Raw genomic sequence first — 20,998 nt, 5'->3', positions numbered from 1 at the left:
AGTCTGCTTTGTGCTTTAAATTGGAACCTGGCCTGCCCACGTGAGCGAACACCTTTCACCTCAGGAATAATACCAGGCGATCTTTAACAAAAGGACTTCTTTGAGATTTATGGTTTGAGCTGTGAGGTGGAACATCAGCAGTGCAGCAATTCCGGGAAAAAATCCTCACACCTCATTTCTTCATTCAAATGAATTCAACAAATATTTCTTGAGGGTATAATCAGAGCCAAGCAATGTGTCACAAATACGATCCGCCTCAGAAGGCCACGCAGACATGGAAACCAATCATTGTAATAGAGGTAATAAAATTTTTATTGAGGATCTGCAGAAAGGATCTCAGTAACACACAGGAGAGAACTGCCAGCTCTGCCTTGGGAGGAGGCTGTGGCAGGTGTCTTGGTTGGTTTAGTTGCAGATAACTGACTCCCTTCTGGCGAAACAGAAGGGGGTTTAAGGTAGGGAGTTAGGTGTTTGCAAACGTGTTGGAAGGGGTGGAAGAGCTGGGTCCAGGCAGGGTTTCCAGGAATAAATCTCAGAACATTACAGAACTGGCCCGCTGAGGGCGTTGCTACCCTTTAACGACCAGAAAGTCAGGGCCCTGGAAAGCCACTGCTGCAGCTGCGGGCAACAGAATCCTGTTGCCTCAGCTGTGATCCTTGCTAACACAGTGGATGACCCTCACATGGCCTCCTGACCCCCAGGAAGCTAGAGACCAGACACCCTTAGAGTAAAACCAAATGCCTCTAGTACTGTGTTTGCCTGCAGAAGCATGCCTGGGCCTCAGTTCCGTCTTCCAGAGTGTTCAGTCTCACTGGTAGAAGCTGGGCCTCACGTGGCACCCAAGCTGTGAGGAAATCTGGAAAACGTGGCCTCCAGCTTTTGTGTCTCTGGCCTTCAGTAAGTCTTGCTCCAAGAGGGTGGGGTGGATGTGAGGGAGCCAACCTCCTGCTTCTGCATCTAAGTCTTCATGGAGAAAGAAAGAGCCAGGTGGTCTGGGACCTGAAGGAGGAGAGAAGATCCACAGGACAGAGGGTGTTCTGAGCAGGGGAGGCTGTGCTTATTGAGTTTATTGCGTGTTGCCACAGAACAGAGCTGTGAAATGCACGCTTGGTTCAAATAAGCAAAAGTAATTGGAAACGACAACAGTATACGATGTAAAACTTATGTCGTACATAAATGACAAGATATGAGGAGGGAGAGGCACAGTGGACTGATTTGGGAGGGCTTTGGACTTTAGACTTTAAGCTGCAAGTATTAGGGACCCACAGAAAGGCTTTGAGGAGTGAGGGTGTGTGTGTGTGTGTGTGTGTGTGTGTGTGTGTGTGTGTGTGTGTATGGAGGCAAGGATTAATTTTCCTTGACTGCCGGGCAACTATATATAGTATACATAGCAGTGTTCTAGTAAACATCTAACGGTATGTTATATACAGCAGCATGCTGGTAAACATATAACTGTATGTTATATACAGTGGTGTGCTGGTAAGCTTTAACAACTGGCTCTCTAGAGGGGAAAAAGTCCTAATTTGTAGGGTATGCTAATTTCTGTGTTGTGAATGCTTCCAACATGACCTATTTCAAGCTACCAATGTGACATCACTGAACACGGAGTTGGGAAGAGATGCAGACAACTGGCTCCTGGGAGCTGGTGCAAACTCGCTGTAGAGCTCCTATGTTTGTCATGTGAGTTAATTCTTAAAACAATCCCATAAGATGTATAGGAGTTTCATTTCACAAATGGTAAAACTAAGGCCTAGAGAGAGAAATATTTTACCCAAGGTTATGTAGCTAATTAGTGGTTGAACCTAATTTTAGATCCAGGTCTGCCTGTTTTCAAAGCCAATGTTCTCTCAACAAGATCATGTTGCCTCCAGCAGAGTAATATGGTAAGCTCTCCATTTCAGAAAAGTCCCTCTGGCAGTATAGAGCAGAGGTTGAGACTGTAGTGTGAAAGAGTACTAGACAATATATCAGTGGATCAGCGTGTATGTGTTCCAATACAATTTTATTTACCAAAGGTGGTGGGGTGTGTACAGTACAGAGCGGGTCAGAAGGAAGCACAGTAAGAGGCAGGAGATCACGTAGAAGGTTACTGAGGAGGGTGGGTGACAGGTGATGGCGCTGAACTAAGGTGATGGTAGGATGTCAGCAGTCATGGACATATTTGATAGAATTGCAGGATGGAATTTGCTGGCCTTCCATTTCTTTAGATGGATATGGTTGTGGGGAAGGAGCAGGGTTATAAATGGGAAGTCAAGGATTATTTCCAGATTTCTGGTTTGTAACTGTGAACATGGTCGTGTGATTGGCCAGCATAGAGTCACGAGAAGCAGGTTTCTTTGGAGAAAGCCTGTTTTCAGTTTGGACATGTTGAGTGCAAAGGGCTTACGGAAAGTCCCAGTGGGGATGTCCAGTAGGAAAGTGGAAATGCATGTGCTCAGGAGAGAGATCAGAGCTGGAAACTGTGAGCAAAGCAGTCCAGGGTGGTAGCTAAAAGGCTGTGGATGAACTTGGAGAGTGTGGAGAGGGCTGAGAAGAGCCAGTGGAGTTGCCTGGGAAACGTAGGGATGGTCTCAAGGAAAACCAACTTAGAATCATGTTTCTTTAGACAAGGCAAGAGTGTTTCTAACATGAGAGAGGGGTCAACAGTGTTGGATGCATTTGTGGATGCTGTGAGGCCCTGCCCAGATCCCACTTCAGGAATGAAGAGCTGTTTTCCCAGCTGCTGCGAATAGCGCCCAAGGATGACCCCAGCTGTCAGCCCTTTTGGGCATTGCCTCACCTGAAGAAAACTGCCTGGTTCTGAGTCTCCCCTACTGCCAGGAGTAGCCCGTAGCCCCTGACCAAGGTAGTGGGCTAAAGGCCCATCTCCCTTGTCCCCGCTTGGGATGACTCTACGGGGCCACTGCAGCTCCAAGTTTCCCTGTGGAGTTGGCTGAGCCCAAGTTGGGAGCGCGTGGCAGCTCAGTCTTTCCCTCTCCGCCCCATCCTGTCTTCTTCCGCTGCCTTCTATAGGTACTGAACCCAAGTGCACTCCCAAATAAACATCCTGCTTGTTCATTCCCGTCTCAAGCGTCTGCTTTTGGGGGAGCCCGGCATGTGACAGATGCTCTTTCCCTGTGTCCTCTGCCCTGTGACGTTGCTATTCAAGGGTGAGCAGGACCAGACCTACCTACCTATTCATTCATCAAACCCTAAAACAAACCGGTGGTGGGTAAAAAACAAGATTTGACTTTTACTGACTGAATAAAGCTTTATTTTGATGCAAAATAAACAAGAAAAATTTATACATTCATATATAACAATATCCAAAATCTTTCTGTGGTAAAAATGGGATCATCCTAAAAAGTCTGTAAAGAATTCATTCTCCACCCCCTATGCCAAAATATGATTTCACATAATTTATCTCCAGAACTTATGGACAGACTTGGTATCATATACGCACAGGAAAACACTAGAAAAAGTGACTGTATAAACAGCAGGTTTTGTTTTTATGTTCCAGTAGTCAACAGCACTGCAGTCAGCATGGATGGGACATAACACTGTCTGAAAGAGCTGAGTCAGGAGACAGTCTTGGGGGTTAGTTCACTCTCCACTCTGGGCTTATCGTGAAGCCCACCTTTAAAAGCCAGGCTGTGTGAGACTCTATTGCGATTTAAGGACATGAGGGAGAGTTTCCCTTAGAAGTTGCGGCTGCACATGAGATTCTAGGCTTATTTTAGATATCTAACTTTCATTTTCCTTTTTATCAGAAAGGTGACTTTGTAGGGACAGCTTATGGAGACTCCTCTTTCTGGTCTCATTGTGGCATCATTTCCACTTAAGTCGGCGTGAACTGGGAGTGCAGAGAAATACCATCGCGGGCTGTTTCCGACTCCAACTCCCTCCTGCCTAATTGCGCTAAATCTGGACTTTCTGTTGCTCGTGAACTCAAAGCAGTAGGGTGTCTACCCAATTTAGCACCAATTTGAAGGCCATTCATTGTGGATTTCAGGGCTTAATGCCAATGAAAGTTTTAGAGACACATATTGCCGTCCACACCAAACTCTCCAGATCTCTATATCCCTCTCAAATTCTAAGATGTTCCTCCAAAGAAAATGAACGCTGTGGTTACAGGTTAGGGAATGAACACTCTTTAAAGGCTTGATCACTGTGTATACCAGCCCTATGCATGGCAACTCCAAAAGTTGTCAGGTGGATTTCCTTCAGAAGATAGATTTCATTCAAGAAGTTCCGAAATCTTTGGAAGGAATAATGAATCATGTTTTAATTTTGTTACTGGTGGCAAAAATAAAGCTACAGTGAAGTCTCAAATCTCCTCTCTCAGTTGGTATGCAGAGAGTTTCCTCCTCAGGGTGACGGTGGTTCTGTGGCTCTACCTGTGCTCTTGATTATAAGATCTTTGCTCTGTGCTATACTATGAGGTCAACGCATATAGATCTAAAAATCTAAGAATAAGGAGCCTCACGGTAATTTTTTCCCCCAATTTTTGTTGTCAATCATGATTTAAGAAAATACTCCTGGCTTTGAGCTTGCCTTTCATCCAGTGATGTGATACCATAGGGAAGCAATATTATACCAAGAGTGATACTGCCACAGACCAATGACACAATGGGTTAGTGAGATGTTGTGTTTCGCTCCCTTGTAGAGGACTGAATTTGCCTGCATCTAAAATTTTTCGGTGGTCTGCTCCCTTTTATTTCTCTATTCCTGCAAAAAGGGACAAAAACAGAGCTCCTTAAAATAACTAGTTACTTGAGGCCAATACATCATTTCAAGGCCTGGATGACCCAGTGGTCAGGTGAGGAGCCGGGTGGGTGTACGTTGACGGGTTTGCAGCTCGCCAAGCCCGCCGTGCCACCTTTTCCTGGGGGTCTATTAGCATTCCGAGCTACAAGGAGACACCTGATTGAGTTTTTCCAAGGCCGTAAATAAATCAGGAACTATTTCCTGCTACTGAGCACCTATTGATTATAGCCTGGTCTTCTAAATGCTCTAAACAACCTGTTCTCTTAAATACTGGGAAAGAGTTCCATAACCTCTGGGTGGTGACAGTTGGAGGGCTGGTTCACAGGCATTTATAAAGCTTACATTCAAGCTGTTCTTAATTGTTACTTGGCTTGATGAAGACTGTCGCACACGTAATGCTAGCTTCTTTTGGGTAGGGTCTAATGGGGCGTGTGTTATACTTCCAAGCAAGAAAAGAAAACTGCTATAATCTTTTTTTCATCTGTTTTCATAGTACCTTCACATCCTTGGCTGCACCTCAGGATTAGCAACTGTTTTATTACCTGTGTGTACAGCACAAACCCATGCTTGGAGCAGCTTTCCCCGAGCCTGAATGCAGGAGATACGCTCACAAGGTGGCAACGTGGTGAAAATACAGGCATTCTTCCTACGAGGGCCACTCCTCCAACACACACAGAGCGTCTCACCTTATACCACTGCCCCTTGTGGGACCTTGGCCTTAATCCAGAAGGAAGCTTCTGGCTTGGCTATGTCCAGTAGTCTACAGAAATTTGGTTAAATTATGGAACACCCTAAAGAGCTGATTTTTAATGCCTCAAAATACATCACACTTCCCTCACGTTATCGTTGTCTTCTTGAAGGTTTATTTAGCTTGAGGGGAAGGCAGCTTGCAGCATGTTGGCTGGGAAACCCTGCAGCTCACCTGCACTCCAGCTCTAGGTGAGCAGGGCCCAACCCTCAACCTCTGCACAAACTGCAAACAGTCTAAAGGTGCCTGGCATAAGAGAGATGATAGAGGGCAAAAAACAACTTGACAGTCTGTTTTCAAGAGGGCCATAAGTAAATAATTGTAGTTTAGAAAATGATACCTCTTAAAGTTCAGTAAATAACACTAGTTAAGTCTAAACCCAGCAGTTGCATCATTCTTGGTAACAGAACTCTATTTTAAATTAAAATAAGACTAAACTGGGCTGGATAGATACTCTATATATTCAATAATACTATAATTAATTTATTAAATCCTAGCAGTCAGAGGTATCCTAATCTTGGCCAAAATATGTCTAAATTGAACTCAAGACTTTTTTTTGGGAGGGAATGAAGAAGGAATGTAAAAAGGTTTAAAGTACTGCAAGAGTCACTGAACAATTCGAGTTGCTGCTCCCATGCTTTGCTGTTTCTCAGTTTTCTCTTATGTTCTCATTTGGGTTAGGTTGTAGGTTTTAGAGCTTCTATGTTGAAATAAGTAGAATATAGCTGCAAAGCTCTAAAAGAATTGTGATGGATTTTGGAGGGTGGGCTTTCAGCTTTTCGAAGCCATAAGACCTTCTTTTCCCAACTGGAGACCTTGGCCTTGGTCTTGCCCTGACTTCTGTTAATGAAATAATATAGCAGATAGAGAATGATTTAGTTTTATGCTCCTTCTCCCTTCCCTTCTGTTTTCTGGCTTTTTTCCTTTTTATTCCCTTCCTCATCAAACTTTCCAGAAAGCATTTTTATTTTCCATTCTCCATACTGGTAATCACACACTTTCATACACACACACACACACACACACACACACACGTGTGCACGCGCGTGCACACACACACACACGCGCACACACACAGAGTCAGTCACCACCATCTACGACCTGCCGGTTATCGTTCCCAACGAGCACGGTCAGCCCCTCCCTGACGCCGGGTGCATATGGCGCTGTTTGTTTGGCACTGAGTCTGGAATTGCCATCTCCAGAGCACTGCTTCCTGTGCAAACTAACCAGTGGGCCCTCTTTTTCCCGAGTACATCTTAACTCTCAAGTGGGAGCCTTAAAATAGAGGCCCCCACTTACAGTAATTATAGGCAGGAGATTTTGGGATGCCTCGGAAACCAGATATCTCCATGCTGTCGTGCCTGGGACGTGGGAGGAAGGAAGGTGAGGACCACGGGAATGTCAGCCTCTTAACCTGATTGCCTTGATGCTAGGCATCTATTTCTTCTGGAAACTCTGACTAGCTTTGTACATTCTCCCAGGACACCAATACTGCATTCACGTCTTACTTTTATACTAAAAGCAAGGAAACGTGACATGCTTATACCAAGTGAGTGGAACTGAGAACCTGAGAAATTCTACAAATAAAGAAATGCAGCCTTCCTCTAGGTGTAAAACATTTCAAGGCGATCACGCGTCATGTTTGCCGCTGTTGTTTTTTCAATGTAAAAACCACTCACTTAGGACACCCATATTATTGGCAACCACTCTGCACAGACTTGACAACGCTAATCAGGTGGCTGAAGGTTAGTCTCTGAATGGATGATGATCCTGGGCAGAGTCTGCCCTCCGTGATGCCAGTGCTGTGGGGCATGTCTGTGCTCCAGGGAGGCACCGTGGTGTAGATCTCCATCGTTATTTGCCTGTTCAATTGCCACTCTCAGTGACCTGAACAAGTCTAGAAGTATTTCAGGCAGTATTTTTTTCATGGCCCCATCCTTCCTCTTCCTTCTGATTTCCCTGCCCAAACTCCTGTCCCCTTCTTTCTCTCTGATTAGCAGTCATGTGTTGCAGCCTCAGTGAGAAAAACCTAATCTGTACCATGGAGAATTCTTAACAGGAAGAAGGCCTTAAGGTGTAGGAAGAACAAAGGTGATGTTGGATGTCTTCCTTTCTGGGCTGGGCTGAGCTTGGTGGTGTTCAGCTACACGGCTGCGGTCATGGGGTTCTTCTGCCGGGGATCCTGCATTTGATAGGGGTACCGATCTGGGCTGCCCCCTCGGGGCACTGGTCTGCCCATTTCTGGGTAGGCTGGTACTCTGTGGTGCTGAGGAGGGGAAGGTGGGACATCTTGTCGGAAGGGTCCTTTGTGCTGGGGGGCTGGCGGGGGCGGATAGTACTGGGGATACCGGAGATCTGTGATCCTCAGATCTGGGGGGCGGGGGTAGCTCCCTTTGGGCGGATGCACAGGATGAACCCCTGGGTAATACGGAAGCTCCCTTTCCTTGTAGAGCCCTCGAGGTGCTGCTGTCAGATAGTCTACAGGATCCGCTGGTCCTCCCCTGGAAAGAGAACAGACATATATCAATGACTACGAAGCCAGCTGCCCAGATGATGACCACATTCCTTAGCCTCCCATGTAGTTTGGCGTGGCCACAGCCTGGATCTGGCCAGTGGGATGTGAACAGACGTGATGTGTGCCCTTAAGAGGAAGAAAGGGACCTTCTTCTTCTCTTCCTTCCTTTCTGTTGGTCCCTGGAGTGGCCATATTAGACACAAGGAGAAAGCCACATGCTGAGGAAGGCAGAGCAACAAGAAGGTAAGAGCCTGGCTCCTTGACCCCATGGAGCCAGCATGTCAGTCAGGACTGATTGGTGCCTGAAGGAGAAATATAATTCTATCTTGTTTATATGTTGGCCTTATTATAGTAACCAAGCTAGCTCCCTAAACAAGGCTGAGTTTGGCTCTATTAAAGCTGGGATCATTTGCCTCCTCCCCTTTCCACCTCCCTGAAGCCTGACATAAACATGGTGGTAGAAATGCACACGTTATTTGGAGTCATAAACTTCCCAGGGATTGCATTCACTTCTCCCCTAGGTCTGTGAGGTGCTCTTTACATGAGTCACAGTCTTGGTCTAACTCTGGTTGGCTTCTGTGACATCCCTGTGTGGAGTAGTGTGCCCTCCTCTCTCTACAGTTCCTAGAGAAAGTCCCAACCTAGAGCCTGGAATTACCAACCCAAAACTTTGATATAAAGCACTTCTACTGCAAAGTCAGTAAGTACCACCCAGCCGGTAGCAGATTAGGAAAAGACAAACCAGCTGTTAAGTTGTACTGTGTAATGAGTAGGCACACAGAAAGGTAAAGGGCGAGAATAAACACTAACAGAAAGCGACCCTGTCTGGATCTCTCTACTAAGACAACAAGCATCTTCTGATCCATTTGTCATAACAGAAGCAATAGGTCTCTAAACAATGTACAGATGAGTGCATCTTATCTAGCCTGGGGTTAAACACATGAGTTCTGTTTGCAGCTCTTAAAATCCCATAAACCTTCTGTGCACATATTCACTACTACCATGCCCACATCCTTCCCACTTTCTACCATTCCTCTTTTTATTATTCCTTTTTAAAGGAAAACAGCAACAATAATAATTAATGAAAAGCTCTCCAATGTCAGAGTACAACCTGGTAGAACACTTGAAAGAAATGGCAGGGCTGTAAGAATACGGTGCCTGTGGTTAATCAAGCACTGTCAATGAGGGTCACAATCACCCTGTAATCTGCAGTTTGATGTGAAAACAGCTCTGTAAGTAAGTTCCCCAAATCATGATTATTTGACAAGTTCTAAGCTTGGGTCCATGTGGAAAGCAGCATGTGAACACATTCATAGGGATGAATAATAGAATTCTCTCTCTACTTTTTTATGTCTTAATTTGGCTGTGTATAATAATGAAAGATAGATCCTTGAGCCTGGGTTAATTTAGTTAGAGTTTTCAGATAAAAAAATTAAATTGTTTGCGTACAAGTTATTATAGCATCAACTGCTATTATTCAGTGCAGTTTGCTTTGCTCTATTTTAAATTGCCCATGACAAATAGAGCACAAATGTGTAATCTGTCACTCCAGCCCTGGGAAATAAAGGATGGGGATTTCATCTTTCCTTTCCTTTAGAATGTTATTTTTTATTTAGAAAACTTCCAGCATTCATTATACCTTTTATCGTATAATATTTTAAGCTTCCCCCCTCTCCCACCGTGCTCATTTCTATTTCCTTTTGGTTCACGTTAAAGATTTTCAAAACACTTAAAAAAATCCTTAACCTGTGTTTTCTCTCAAAATCTACTGATGATATTTCTCTGCATGAAGTGAAACATGTGGTTTTTCTGCACTCATTTTAAGCCCTTGGGATAAATCACTGACATTTGCAACACACAAACATTATCTGCCTTAAAATGAACATACAACCAACACTCCCTCTGGACCCTCTTAGCATGAATGTTTCCTGTTTAAAATGGAAAGAGAGAAAGGAGGAATTCCAGGCCTTGGACTTTTAGGGTCCTGTTCTCTCCCTGGAGATTTCTCTCTTTTAAAACAGAAGATTATAAAAGACAGGCAGGCCTTGGTTTTTCTGTGGAGAGACTAGCCAGATGGAGCAGTGACAGGGCAGAGGCCACCCTGATAGCCTCAGCCACCGTGCAGGCTGCGTTCACGTGGGGATGGTTAAGCCTCTTCTCCCATGCCTCCCCCTGCTAGCCGGCCACCTCACACGGCCAGGGGAAGAGGGGACAGAACTCAAGATAGCTCTGTGGACCCACACTGCTTCCTCTGAGGGGAGGTTTTACGTCTGGGAATTTGCTTACATGTGGCAGAAACCAAGTGAGGCACCTGTTCTTTGTCAAGAAATGAAATCATGGAAACTGTCTTTTTCTGTAGAACTCATCAAAACAGTTATCATTTCTAATTTTTCAGAGAGAAGAAAAACAATGAGCTGGCCTATAAAAACACTCTTTAAGGTTCAAAGAGTGCTAGAAGAATTTTTCTTTCTTTGGTGGGGGGGGGGAGGGAGTTGCTATTATTTATAATAACTTTTTGCTCAAAATTGAGCATTGACTTTTACCAGAACTTCTAAGTGCTTGTGAATATTGTGTGCACACGCACACACATATTTAAAAGAACAATTTTTAGGGAGGTTGAGACAAGGTGGCAGAGTAGAAGGACATGAGATCTTATGAAAACACCAAAATCACAACTAACTAACTGCTGAACAACCATCAACAAAAAAATGCTGGAACCTACCAAAAACCATATCCTACATCCAAAGACAAAGAAGACACAACAAGATGGTAGGAGGGGCGTAACTGCGATAAAATCAAATCCCATACCTGCCAGGTGGGCAACCCACAAACTGGAAAATAATTATATTGCAGAAGTTCTCCCACAGGAGCGAAAGTTCTGAGCCCCATACCCGGCTCCCCAGCCTGCGGGTCTGGCAACGGGAGGAGGAACCCCTGAGGATCTGGCTTTGAAGGCCAGCGGGGTTTGATCACAGGAATTCCATAGGACTAGGGGAAACAGAAACCCCACTCTTGGAGGGCGGACACAAGCTCTCGTGTGCACCAGGTCACAGGGAAAAAAAGCAGTGACATCATAAGAGCCTGGGCCAGACCTATCTGCTGGTATTGGAGGGTCTCCTGCAGAGGCAGGGTCTGCTGTGGCTCACTCTGGGGACAAACACACTGCAGCTGTAGTCCTGGGGAGTACTCATTGGCATGAGCTGGCCTGGAGGCCACCATTTTCCCATCAAGACCTGGCCCCACCTAACAGCCTGTAGGCTCCAGTGCAGAGACACCTCAGGCCAAACAACCAAGAGGGTGGGAACACAGCCCCACATATCAACAGACAGGCTGCTTAAAGTCTTCCTGAGCACACAGCTGCCTGCTAAACACACCTCTTGACAAGGCCCTGTCCACCAGAGGGACAAGACCCAGCTCCACCCACCAGTGGGGCAGGCACCAGTTCCTCACACCAGGAAGCCTGCACCAGCCCCTGGACCAACCTCATCCACCAGGGGGCAGACAGCAGAAGCAAGGAGAACTACAACCCTGCAGCCTGTGGAACAGAAATTGCAATTGCAGAAAGTTAGACAAAATGAAATGGCAGAGGAATATGTCCCAGATGAAGGTACAAGATAAAACCCCAGTAGAACAACTACGTGAAGTGGAGATAGGCAACCTACCCAAAAAACAATGCAGAGTAATGACAGTAAGCATGATCCAGGACCTAGGGAAAAGAACGGAGGCACAGATCAAGAAGATACAAGAAATGTTTAACAAAGACCTAGAAGAACTAAAGAACAGAGATGAACAATACAATAACTGAAAAGAAAAATACACTAGAAGGAATCAATAGCAGAATAACTGAGGCAGAAGAACAGATAAGTGACCTGGAAGACAGAATGGTGGAAATCAGTGCTGCAGGACAGAATAAAGAAAAAAGAATGAAAAGAAATGAGAACAGTCTAAGAGACCTCTGGGACAACATTAAATGCACTAACATTTGCATTCTAGGGGTCTCAGAAGGAGAAGAGAGAGAGAAAGGACATGAGAAAATATTTGAAGAGATAATAGCTGAAAACTTCCCTAATATGGGAAAGGAAACAGTCACCCAAGTCCAGGAAGCACAGAGAGTCCCAGGCAGAATAAACCCAAGGAAGAACATGCTGTGACACATAGTAATAAAATTGAGAAAAATTAAAAACAAAGAAAAAATATTAAAAGCAACAAGGGAAAAGCAACAAATAACATACAAGGGAATTCCCATAAGGCTATCAGCTGACTTTTCAGCAGAAACTCTGAAAGCCAGAAGGGAGTGGCATGATACATTTAAGGTGATGAAAGGGAAGAACCTACAACCACGAATGCTCTACCCAGCAAAGCTCTCATTCAGATTCGATGGAGAAATCAAAAACTTTACAGACAAGCAAAAGCTAAGAGAATGCAGCACCACCAGACCAGCTTTGCAACAAACGCTAAACGAACTTCTCTAGGCAGAAAAGAAAAGGCCACAACTAGAAACAAGAAAATTACGAATGGAAAAGCTCACCAGGAAAAGCAAACACCAGTAAAGGTACAGGATATTGAAAATGCAGGGACTTCCCTGGTGGCGCAATGGTTGAGAATCTGCCTGCCAATGCAGGGGACATGCGTTTGATCCCTGGTCCCAGAAGATCCCACATGCCGCGGAGCAACTAAGCCCGCATGCCACAACTACTGAGCCTGCACTCTAGAGCCTGTGAGCCACAACTACTGAGCCCACATGCCACAACTACTGAAGCCCATGCACCTAGAGCCCGTGCTCCACAACAAGAGAAGCCACCACAGTGAGTAGCCTGTGCACCTCAACAAAGAGTAGCCCCTACTCGCAGCAACTAGAGAAAAGCCCGGGTGCAGGAATGAAGACCCAACGCAACCAAAAAAAAAAAAAAAAAAAATCATTTGATATTAAAAGACCAGCAACTTAAAAAACAATCTTGTTTATATACAGACTGCTATATCAAAACCTCATGGTAACTGCAAACCAAAAATCTACAATAGAAACACACACACAAAAGAAATAGGAATCAAAACACAACACTAAAGTTAGTCATCAAGTCACAAGAGAAGAGAACAAAAGAGGAAGAGAAGAAAAAAGACCTACAAAAACAAATACTAAACAATTAACAAAATGGCAATAAGAACATACATATCAATAATTACCTTAAATGTAAATGGATTAAATGCTCTAACCAAAATACACAGACTGGCTGAATGGATACAAAAACAAGACCCATATATATGCTGTTTACAAGAGACCCACTACAGATCTAGGGACATATACAGACTGAAAGTGAGGGGATGGAAAAAGGTATTCCATGTAAATGGAAATCAAAAGAAAGCTGGAGGCAATACTCATATCAGACAAAATAGACTTTAAAATAAAAACTGTTACAAGAGACAAAAAGGACACCACATAATGATCAAGGGATCAATCCAAGAAGAAGATATAACAAATATAAATATGTATGTACCCAATATAGGAGCACCTCAATATATAAGGCAAATGCCAACAGCCATAAAAGGAGAAATTGACAGTAACACAATAATAGTGAGGGACTTTAACACCCTACTTTCATCAATGGACAGATCATCCAGACAGAAAATCAATAAGGAAACACAGGCCTTAAATGACACATTGGACCAGATAGGCTTAATTGATATTTATAGAGCATTCCATCCAAAAGCAGCAGAATACACATTATTTTCAAGTGCACATGGAACATCTGCCAGGGTAGATCACATGCTGGGCCACAGAGCAAGCCTTGGTAAACTTCAGAAAATTGAAATCATATCAAGCATCTTTTCCGACCACAACACTATGAGATTAGAAATCAACTACAAGAAAAAAAAACTGTAAAAAACACAAACGTGGAGGTTAAACAATATGCTATTAACCTACCAATGGATCACTGAAGAAATCAAAGAGGAAATAAAAAAATACCTAGAGACAAATGAAAACGCGACTCTCCAAAACCTATGGGATGCAGCAAAAGCAGTTCTAAGAGGGAAGTTTATAGCAATACAATCTTACCTCAGGAGACAAGAAAAATCCCAAATGAAAAACATAACCTTACACCTAAAGCAATTAGAGAAAGAAGAACAAACAAAACACAAAGTTAGCAGAAAGAAAAATATCATAGAGATCAGAGCAGAAATAAATGAAACAGAGACAAAGAAAGCAATAGCAAAGATCAATGAAACTAAAAGCTGTTGAAAAGATAAACAAAATTGATAAAACTTTAGCCAGACGCATCAAGAAAAAAAGACAGAGGGGTCAAATTGGTAAACTTAGAAATAAAAAAGAAGTTACAATGGACACCACTGAAATACAAAGAATCATAAGAGACTACTACAAGCAACTCTATGCCAATAAACTGGACAACCTAGAAGACATGGACAAATTCTTAGAAAGGTACAACCTTCCAAGACTGAACCAGGAAAAAACAAAATATGAACAGACCAGTCACAAGTAATGAAATTGAACCTGTGATTTAAAAAACTCCCAACGAACAAAAGTCCAGGACCAGATGGCTTCACAGGTGTATTCTATCAAACATTTAGAGACGAGTTAACACAGATCCTTCTGAAACTATTCCAAAAAATTACAGAGGAATGAATACTCTCAAACTCATTCTATGAGTCTACCATCACCCTGATATCAAAACCAGATGAAGCTACCACACACACACACACACAAATTTACAGGCCAGTATCACTGATGAACATAGATGCAAAAATCCTCAACAAAGTACTAGCAAACCGAATCCAACAATACATTAAAATGATCACACACCATGATCAAGTGGGATTTATCCCAGGGATGCAAGGATCTTTCAGTATCTACAAATCAATCAGTGTGATACACCATATTAACAAATTGAAGAATAAAACCCATATGATCATCTCAATAGATGCAGAAAAAGCTTTTGACAAAATTCAACACCCATTTATGATGAAAGCTCTCCAGAAAGTGGCACACACCTCAACATAATAAAGGCCATATATGACAAACCTCAACATAATAAAGGCCATATATGACAAACCTATAGCTAACATCATCCTCAATGGTGAAAAGCTGAAAGCATTCCATCTAAGATCAGGAACAAGACAAGGATGTCCACTTTTGCCACTTTTATTCAACATAGTTTTGGAAGTCCTAGCCATAGCAATCAGAGAAGAAAAAGAAATAAAAGGAATCCAAACGGGAAAAGAAGTAAAACTGTCACTGTTTGCAGGTGACAATATACTATACATAGAAAATCCTAAAGTTGGTACCAGAAAACTACTAGAGTTCATAAACAAATTCAGTAAAGTTGCAGGATACAAAATTAATACACAAAAATCTGTTGCATTCCTATACATTAACAACAAAAGATCAGAAAGAGAAATTAAAGAAAAAATCCCACTTACCATCACATCAAAAAGAATAAAACACCTAGGAATAAACCTACCTAAGGAGGCAAAAGACCTGTACTCTGAAAACTATAAGATGCTGATGAAAGAGATCAAACATGACATGATCAGATGGAAAGCTATACCATGTTCTTGGATTGGAAAAGTCAATATTATCAGAATGACTATACTACCCAAAGCAATCTACAGATTCAATACAATCCCTATCAAATTACCAATGGCATTTTTCACAGAAGTAGAACAAAAAATTTTACAATTTGTATGGAAACACAAAAGACCCCAAATAGCCAAAGCAATCGTGAGAAAGAAAAATGGAGCTGGAAGAAGCAGGCTCCCTGACTTCAGACTATATTACAAAGCAACAGTAATCCAAACAGTGTGGTACTGGCACAAAAACAGAAATATAGATCAATGGAACAGGATAGAAAGCCCAGAGATAAACCCACGCACCTATGGTCAACTAATCTATGACAAAAGAGGCAAGGATATACAATGGAGAAAAGACAGTCTCTTCAATAAGTGGTGCTGGGAAAACTGGACAGCTACATGTAAAAGAATGAAATTAGAACACTCCCTAATACCATACACAAAAATAAAGTCAAAATGGATTCGAGACCTAAATGTAAGACTGGACACTATAAAACTCTTAGAGGAAAACATAGGAAGAACACTCTTTGACATAAATCACAGCAAGATCTTCTTTGATCCACCTCCTAGAGTAATGGAAATAAAAACAAAAATAAACAAATGGGACCTAATGAAACTTAAAAGCTTTTGCAAAGCAAAGGAAACTACAAACAAGACAAAAAGACAACTCTCAGAATGGGAGAGAATATTTGCAAACGAATCAACAGACAAAGGATTAATCTCCAAAATATATAAATAGCTCATGCAGCTCAATATTAAAAAAAAAACCCAATCAAAAAATGGGCAGAAGACCTAAATAGACATTTCTCCAAAGAAGACATACAGATGGCCAAGAGGCACATGAAAAGATGCTCAACATCGTTAATTATTAGAGAAATGCAAATCAAAACTACAATGAGATATCCCCTCACACCAGTCAGAATGGCCATCATCAAAAAGTCTAGAGACAATAAATGCTGGAGAGGGTGTGGTGAAAAGGGAACCCTCCTACACTGTTGGTGGGAATGTAAATTGGTACAGCCACTATGCAGAACAGTATAGAGGTTCCTTAAAATCTAAAAGCTACCATATGATCCAGCAATTCCACTCCTAGGCATATATCTGGAAAAAACCATGGTGCAAAATATACATGTACCCCAGTGTTCATTGCAGTACTGTTTACAGTAGCCAAGACATAGAAGCAACCTAAATGTCCATTGACAGAGGAACAGATAAAGAAGATGTGGTACATATATGTAACGGAATATTACTCAGCCATTAAGAAGAATGAAATAATGCTACTTACAGCAACATGGATGGACCTAGAGATTGTCATACTGAGTGAAGTCAGAGAAAGACAAATATCATATGATATCACTTATATGCAGAATCTAAAAAAAATGATACAAATGAACTTATTTACAAAACAGAAACAGACTCACAGACTTAGAAAACAAACTTACGGTTACCAAAGGGGGAAGATCGGGGGAGGGATAAACTGGGAGTTTGGGATTGACATATACACACAGTTGTATTTAAAATAGATAACCAACAAGGACCTACTGTATAACACAATGAACTCTGCTCAATATTCTGTAATAACCTAAATGGGAAAAGAATTTGAAGAGAATATATACATGCATATGTATAACTGAATCATCACTTTGCTGTACACCTGAAACTGACACAACATTGTTAATCAACTATACTCCAATATAAAATTTTAAAAAAGGTTAAAACAAACAAACAAACAAAAGAACAAGTTTTAAGCAAAGAAAACAAAAAAGCCCAGCTCATTAACTACAGAATTTGATAGGATAAAGGAAGTGGAATAGGGAGCTGATATTTTATCTTTGTTAATCTTGAGTTTCCGGGACTTCCCTGGTGGTCCAGCGGTTAAAGAGTCCACCTTCCGATGAAGGGAACGCAGGTTCGATCCCTGGTCAGGGAACTAATATCCCACATGCTGCGGGGCAACTAAGCCTGCGCGCTGCAACTACTGAGCCTGTGCACTCTGGAGCCCGTGTGCCACAACTAGAGAGAAGCCCACATGATGCAATGAAGAGCCTGTGTGCCGCAACAAAAAGATCCTGCATGCTGCAACTAAGATCCTGCATGCCGCAACTAAGACCCAGTGCAGCCAAATAAATTAATAAATATTAAAAAAAAGTCTTGAGTTTCCCTTTTCATTGTATCTTTATTGGGTGAAATTTAGTATTTGTAGGAAAGCACAAAACCCAACCCATTCTGGGGCCTAAGAAATGCTTATCACAGTGAGCAATGCTGCATGTTTTGAGCCAACCCTGAGAAATCCAGGGGTAGTATTCTTTGAAGATTCTGATGAAAACAGGGATCCAAATAGCAAATGTATCAGCACTTTAAGACCCCTCATTTTTCATGCGACCCCATAATTTTTATTTGTATGTGTTATTATTTTTCTTAAAAAAAACTTTTAATTCAAAATCTCACCCAGGAACCATATTTACTTAAGAAGCACAAGCCTATATTTCCTTTCTTTATAATATGACTCTTTGTGAAAGCTGTCATGAAAATATCGATATTTCAGAAATTTCACTTATTTCTTTCCCACACTTTTTACTATTTTTTCTTTTTCTATTTTATTTTTGATTAGGGTCATTTCTGGAGGCCCAAAGGATTCAGATTTTGATTGGAAAATTTGTCGGAACTATCTCATAGAGTTTCCAGTCACATAGATGTATACAATAACGAAGGTTAACATTTCAGGCTAAGACCTGGCCCCACCCAACAGCCGGTAAGCACTGGTACTGGGACGTCTCAGGCCAAACAACTAACTGGGTGGGGACACAGGCCCACTCATCAGTAGACAGGCTGCCTGACGACTTCCTGAGCCCACAGTCTCCTCTAGACATGGCCCTAGACATGGTATTGACATGTGAAGAAGCAATAATGATCACTTCCTTTACATGAGATTTTCCTCCTTTTGCCATCTCAGTATGTCACTATTTTTAATCAAACAAAAAGGAGGCTGTAAATCAGAGGTTAAGTGGGTCAGACAGGCAGCTCTTGGGTACCAACAGTCTTCATTTTATGGAAGGAAGGAAGGAATGCTTCTACATTTGCTAAGATAATCCTTTCGGGGAAAGGGCTCAGTATTAGAAGGACTGAGTCACTGGCAAAATTTTTAGCTAGGAATGAAGTGGCTATATTTACTGTAATAGATGAAGGGGCCTGAGCCCCTGGAATAGATGAAGAGGCACGAGTAACTTTGAATCCTCTCACCTCCCCCTGCATCTCCATCCCCCCAACAATTGCAAAGAAAATCTCTTTCCTCTGAACTCACCACAGCGGTTCATTCTCACCTCATCTGCCTGTCTCCCTGCCTCAGGCTGGTTATATACTGTGCTGGAGCACCATCATCTTGAAGGAAGGAACTGGGTCTCAGGTATCTAGTGATCTCCCTCAGAGCTTACCACAGGGCTCTGCACGTCAAAGTTGCTCCATAAATGTGTATGAATTTGTTCAAGAGAGTTTAAAGAGAAAACCCACAAACATACATGGTACCCATAGAGGGTCAGTTATATGCAGAAGCTGGAAATAGTAGGTGGGTAGAGAAATGAAAGGAGAAAGTGGGCTCTCATCGAGAAGCAGAGATTGACAATGATTGAGATAAGACTGGACTCTAATTTTTACAGAAGGAGGGAGGGATGGTGGGCTGAAAAAAAGGGTTGGACTCTGCCCAACATAGAAGGGTTGTAAACTTTATCGGGCATGAGTTATTATAGTTGTCTTGTTTGCCAAGAACAAAAGTAGACTGTCTTATCTCTGCTGTCTTGCATAGTACTTGAATCATAGTAGGTGCTTAATGAATCTTGGACTCCAGTTTAATTGCCTTGACTTACTAGTGAGGTCAACATGACTAACTGGCTCAGATTAAGTGTATTTACTCAAGAATTAGTTAAGGGAGAGTGGACAAGATGGTGGAGTAGAAAGACCCTGACCTCACCTCCTCTCACGAGCACATGAAGATCACAGCTTTCTGCAGAACAATCATCGATGAAAAAGACTGCAACTTACCAGAAAATTCTACAACTAAAAACATAAAGAAGGAACCACAGGGCTTCCCTGGTGGCACAGTGGTTGAGAATCTGACTGTCAATGCAGGGGACACGGGTTCGAGCCCTGGTCTGGGAAGATCCCACATGCCACGGAGCGACTAGGCCTGTGAGCCACAACTACTGAGCCTGCGCGTCTGGAGCCTGTGCTCCGCAACAAGAGAGGCCGCGATAGTGAGAGGCCCGCGCACCGCGATGAAGAGTGGCCCCCACTTGCCGCAACTAGAGAAAGCCCTCGCACAGAAACGAAGACCCAACACAGCCATAAATAAATAAATAAATAAATAAATAAATAAATAATTTAAAAAAAAAAAGGAACCACCATGAGATGGGTAGGAGGGGTGGACTTGTGATATAATCAAGTCTCATACCCACCAGGTGCGAGACCCACAAACTGGAGAATAATTATTCAATATATTGCAGAGGTTCTCCCATAGGAGTGAGTGTTCTGAGCCCCACGTTGGGTTCCCCAGCCCAGGGATCTGGCACCGGGAAGATGAGTCCCCCCAGAGCATTTGGCTTTGAAGGTCAGTGGGGTTTAATTGCAGGAGCACCACAGGACTGGGGGAAACAGAGACTTCGATCTTAAAGGTACACACAAAATCTCACGTGCACTGGGACCCAGGACAAAAGCAGTAATTTGATAGGGGCCTGGGCCAGACCTACCTGCTGTCTCGGAGTGTCTCCTGGAGAGATGGGGGTGGGGGTAGCAGCTGCAGCTCACCCTGGGGACATAAACACTGGTGGTGGATATATTGGTAACATTCAGTGGTGTGAATACTCCTGGCAGCTGCCATCTTGGCTCATTAGTGCCAACATCTGGCCCCACCACACAGCCTCAGGCTAGACAACTAACTGGCTGGGGACACAGCACCTCCCATCGGCAGACAGGCTGCCTAAAGACTTCCTGAGCCCACAGCCACCTCTAGACATGCCTCTAGACCTGGCCCTGCCCACCAGAGTGCCAAGACCCAGCTCCACCCCCTAGTGGGCAGGCACAGGCCCTTCCTACCAGGAAGCCTGCACAAGCCTCTAGACCAGCCTGAGCCACAAGGGAGCAGACAACAGAAGCAAGAAAACTATGATCCAGCTGACTGAGTCCACCAACAGTAGGCCAGAACCTACCCTAGGACCAGCTGGGCCCTGGCCCTGCCCACTAGCAGACCAATGTCACCTTCAGAACACCCCAGATCCCATATCCAACTGTCAGGAACTGCACCCACCCCTGCCTCCCAAAAGCAATCTGACACCACCTCTGGGATCCCTAGGCCCTGCAGCCAGACTCCAGGAACCAGCTCTGCCTGCCAGTAGTCCGGCACCAACCCCAGGACCTGG

General features: G+C 43.2%; 1 protein-coding gene across 5 annotated transcripts in view; it reads right to left on the bottom strand.

Moving 5' to 3' along the window:
* Positions 1–3,230: 3,230 nt before the first annotated feature.
* The window catches only part of PARD3B (par-3 family cell polarity regulator beta), a 1,041,978-nt gene continuing 1,024,210 nt past the window's right edge, over positions 3,231–20,998 (bottom strand). For all 5 annotated transcript variants that reach the window (XM_082466955.1, XM_082466956.1, XM_082466959.1 and 2 more), the window contains one exon: positions 3,231–7,995. In XM_082466955.1, the coding sequence (XP_082323081.1) occupies positions 7,638–7,995 (358 nt within the window). In that variant the 3' untranslated portion in view covers positions 3,231–7,637. The remainder of the gene's footprint in view (positions 7,996–20,998) is intronic.

Source organism: Balaenoptera physalus (genome assembly GCF_965194825.1).
Source record: "Balaenoptera physalus genome assembly, chromosome: 6".
Lineage (NCBI taxonomy): Eukaryota > Metazoa > Chordata > Mammalia > Artiodactyla > Balaenopteridae > Balaenoptera > Balaenoptera physalus.
The sequence above is the reverse complement of the archived record's forward strand: the minus strand, read 5'-3'. Positions and strand labels throughout refer to the sequence as shown.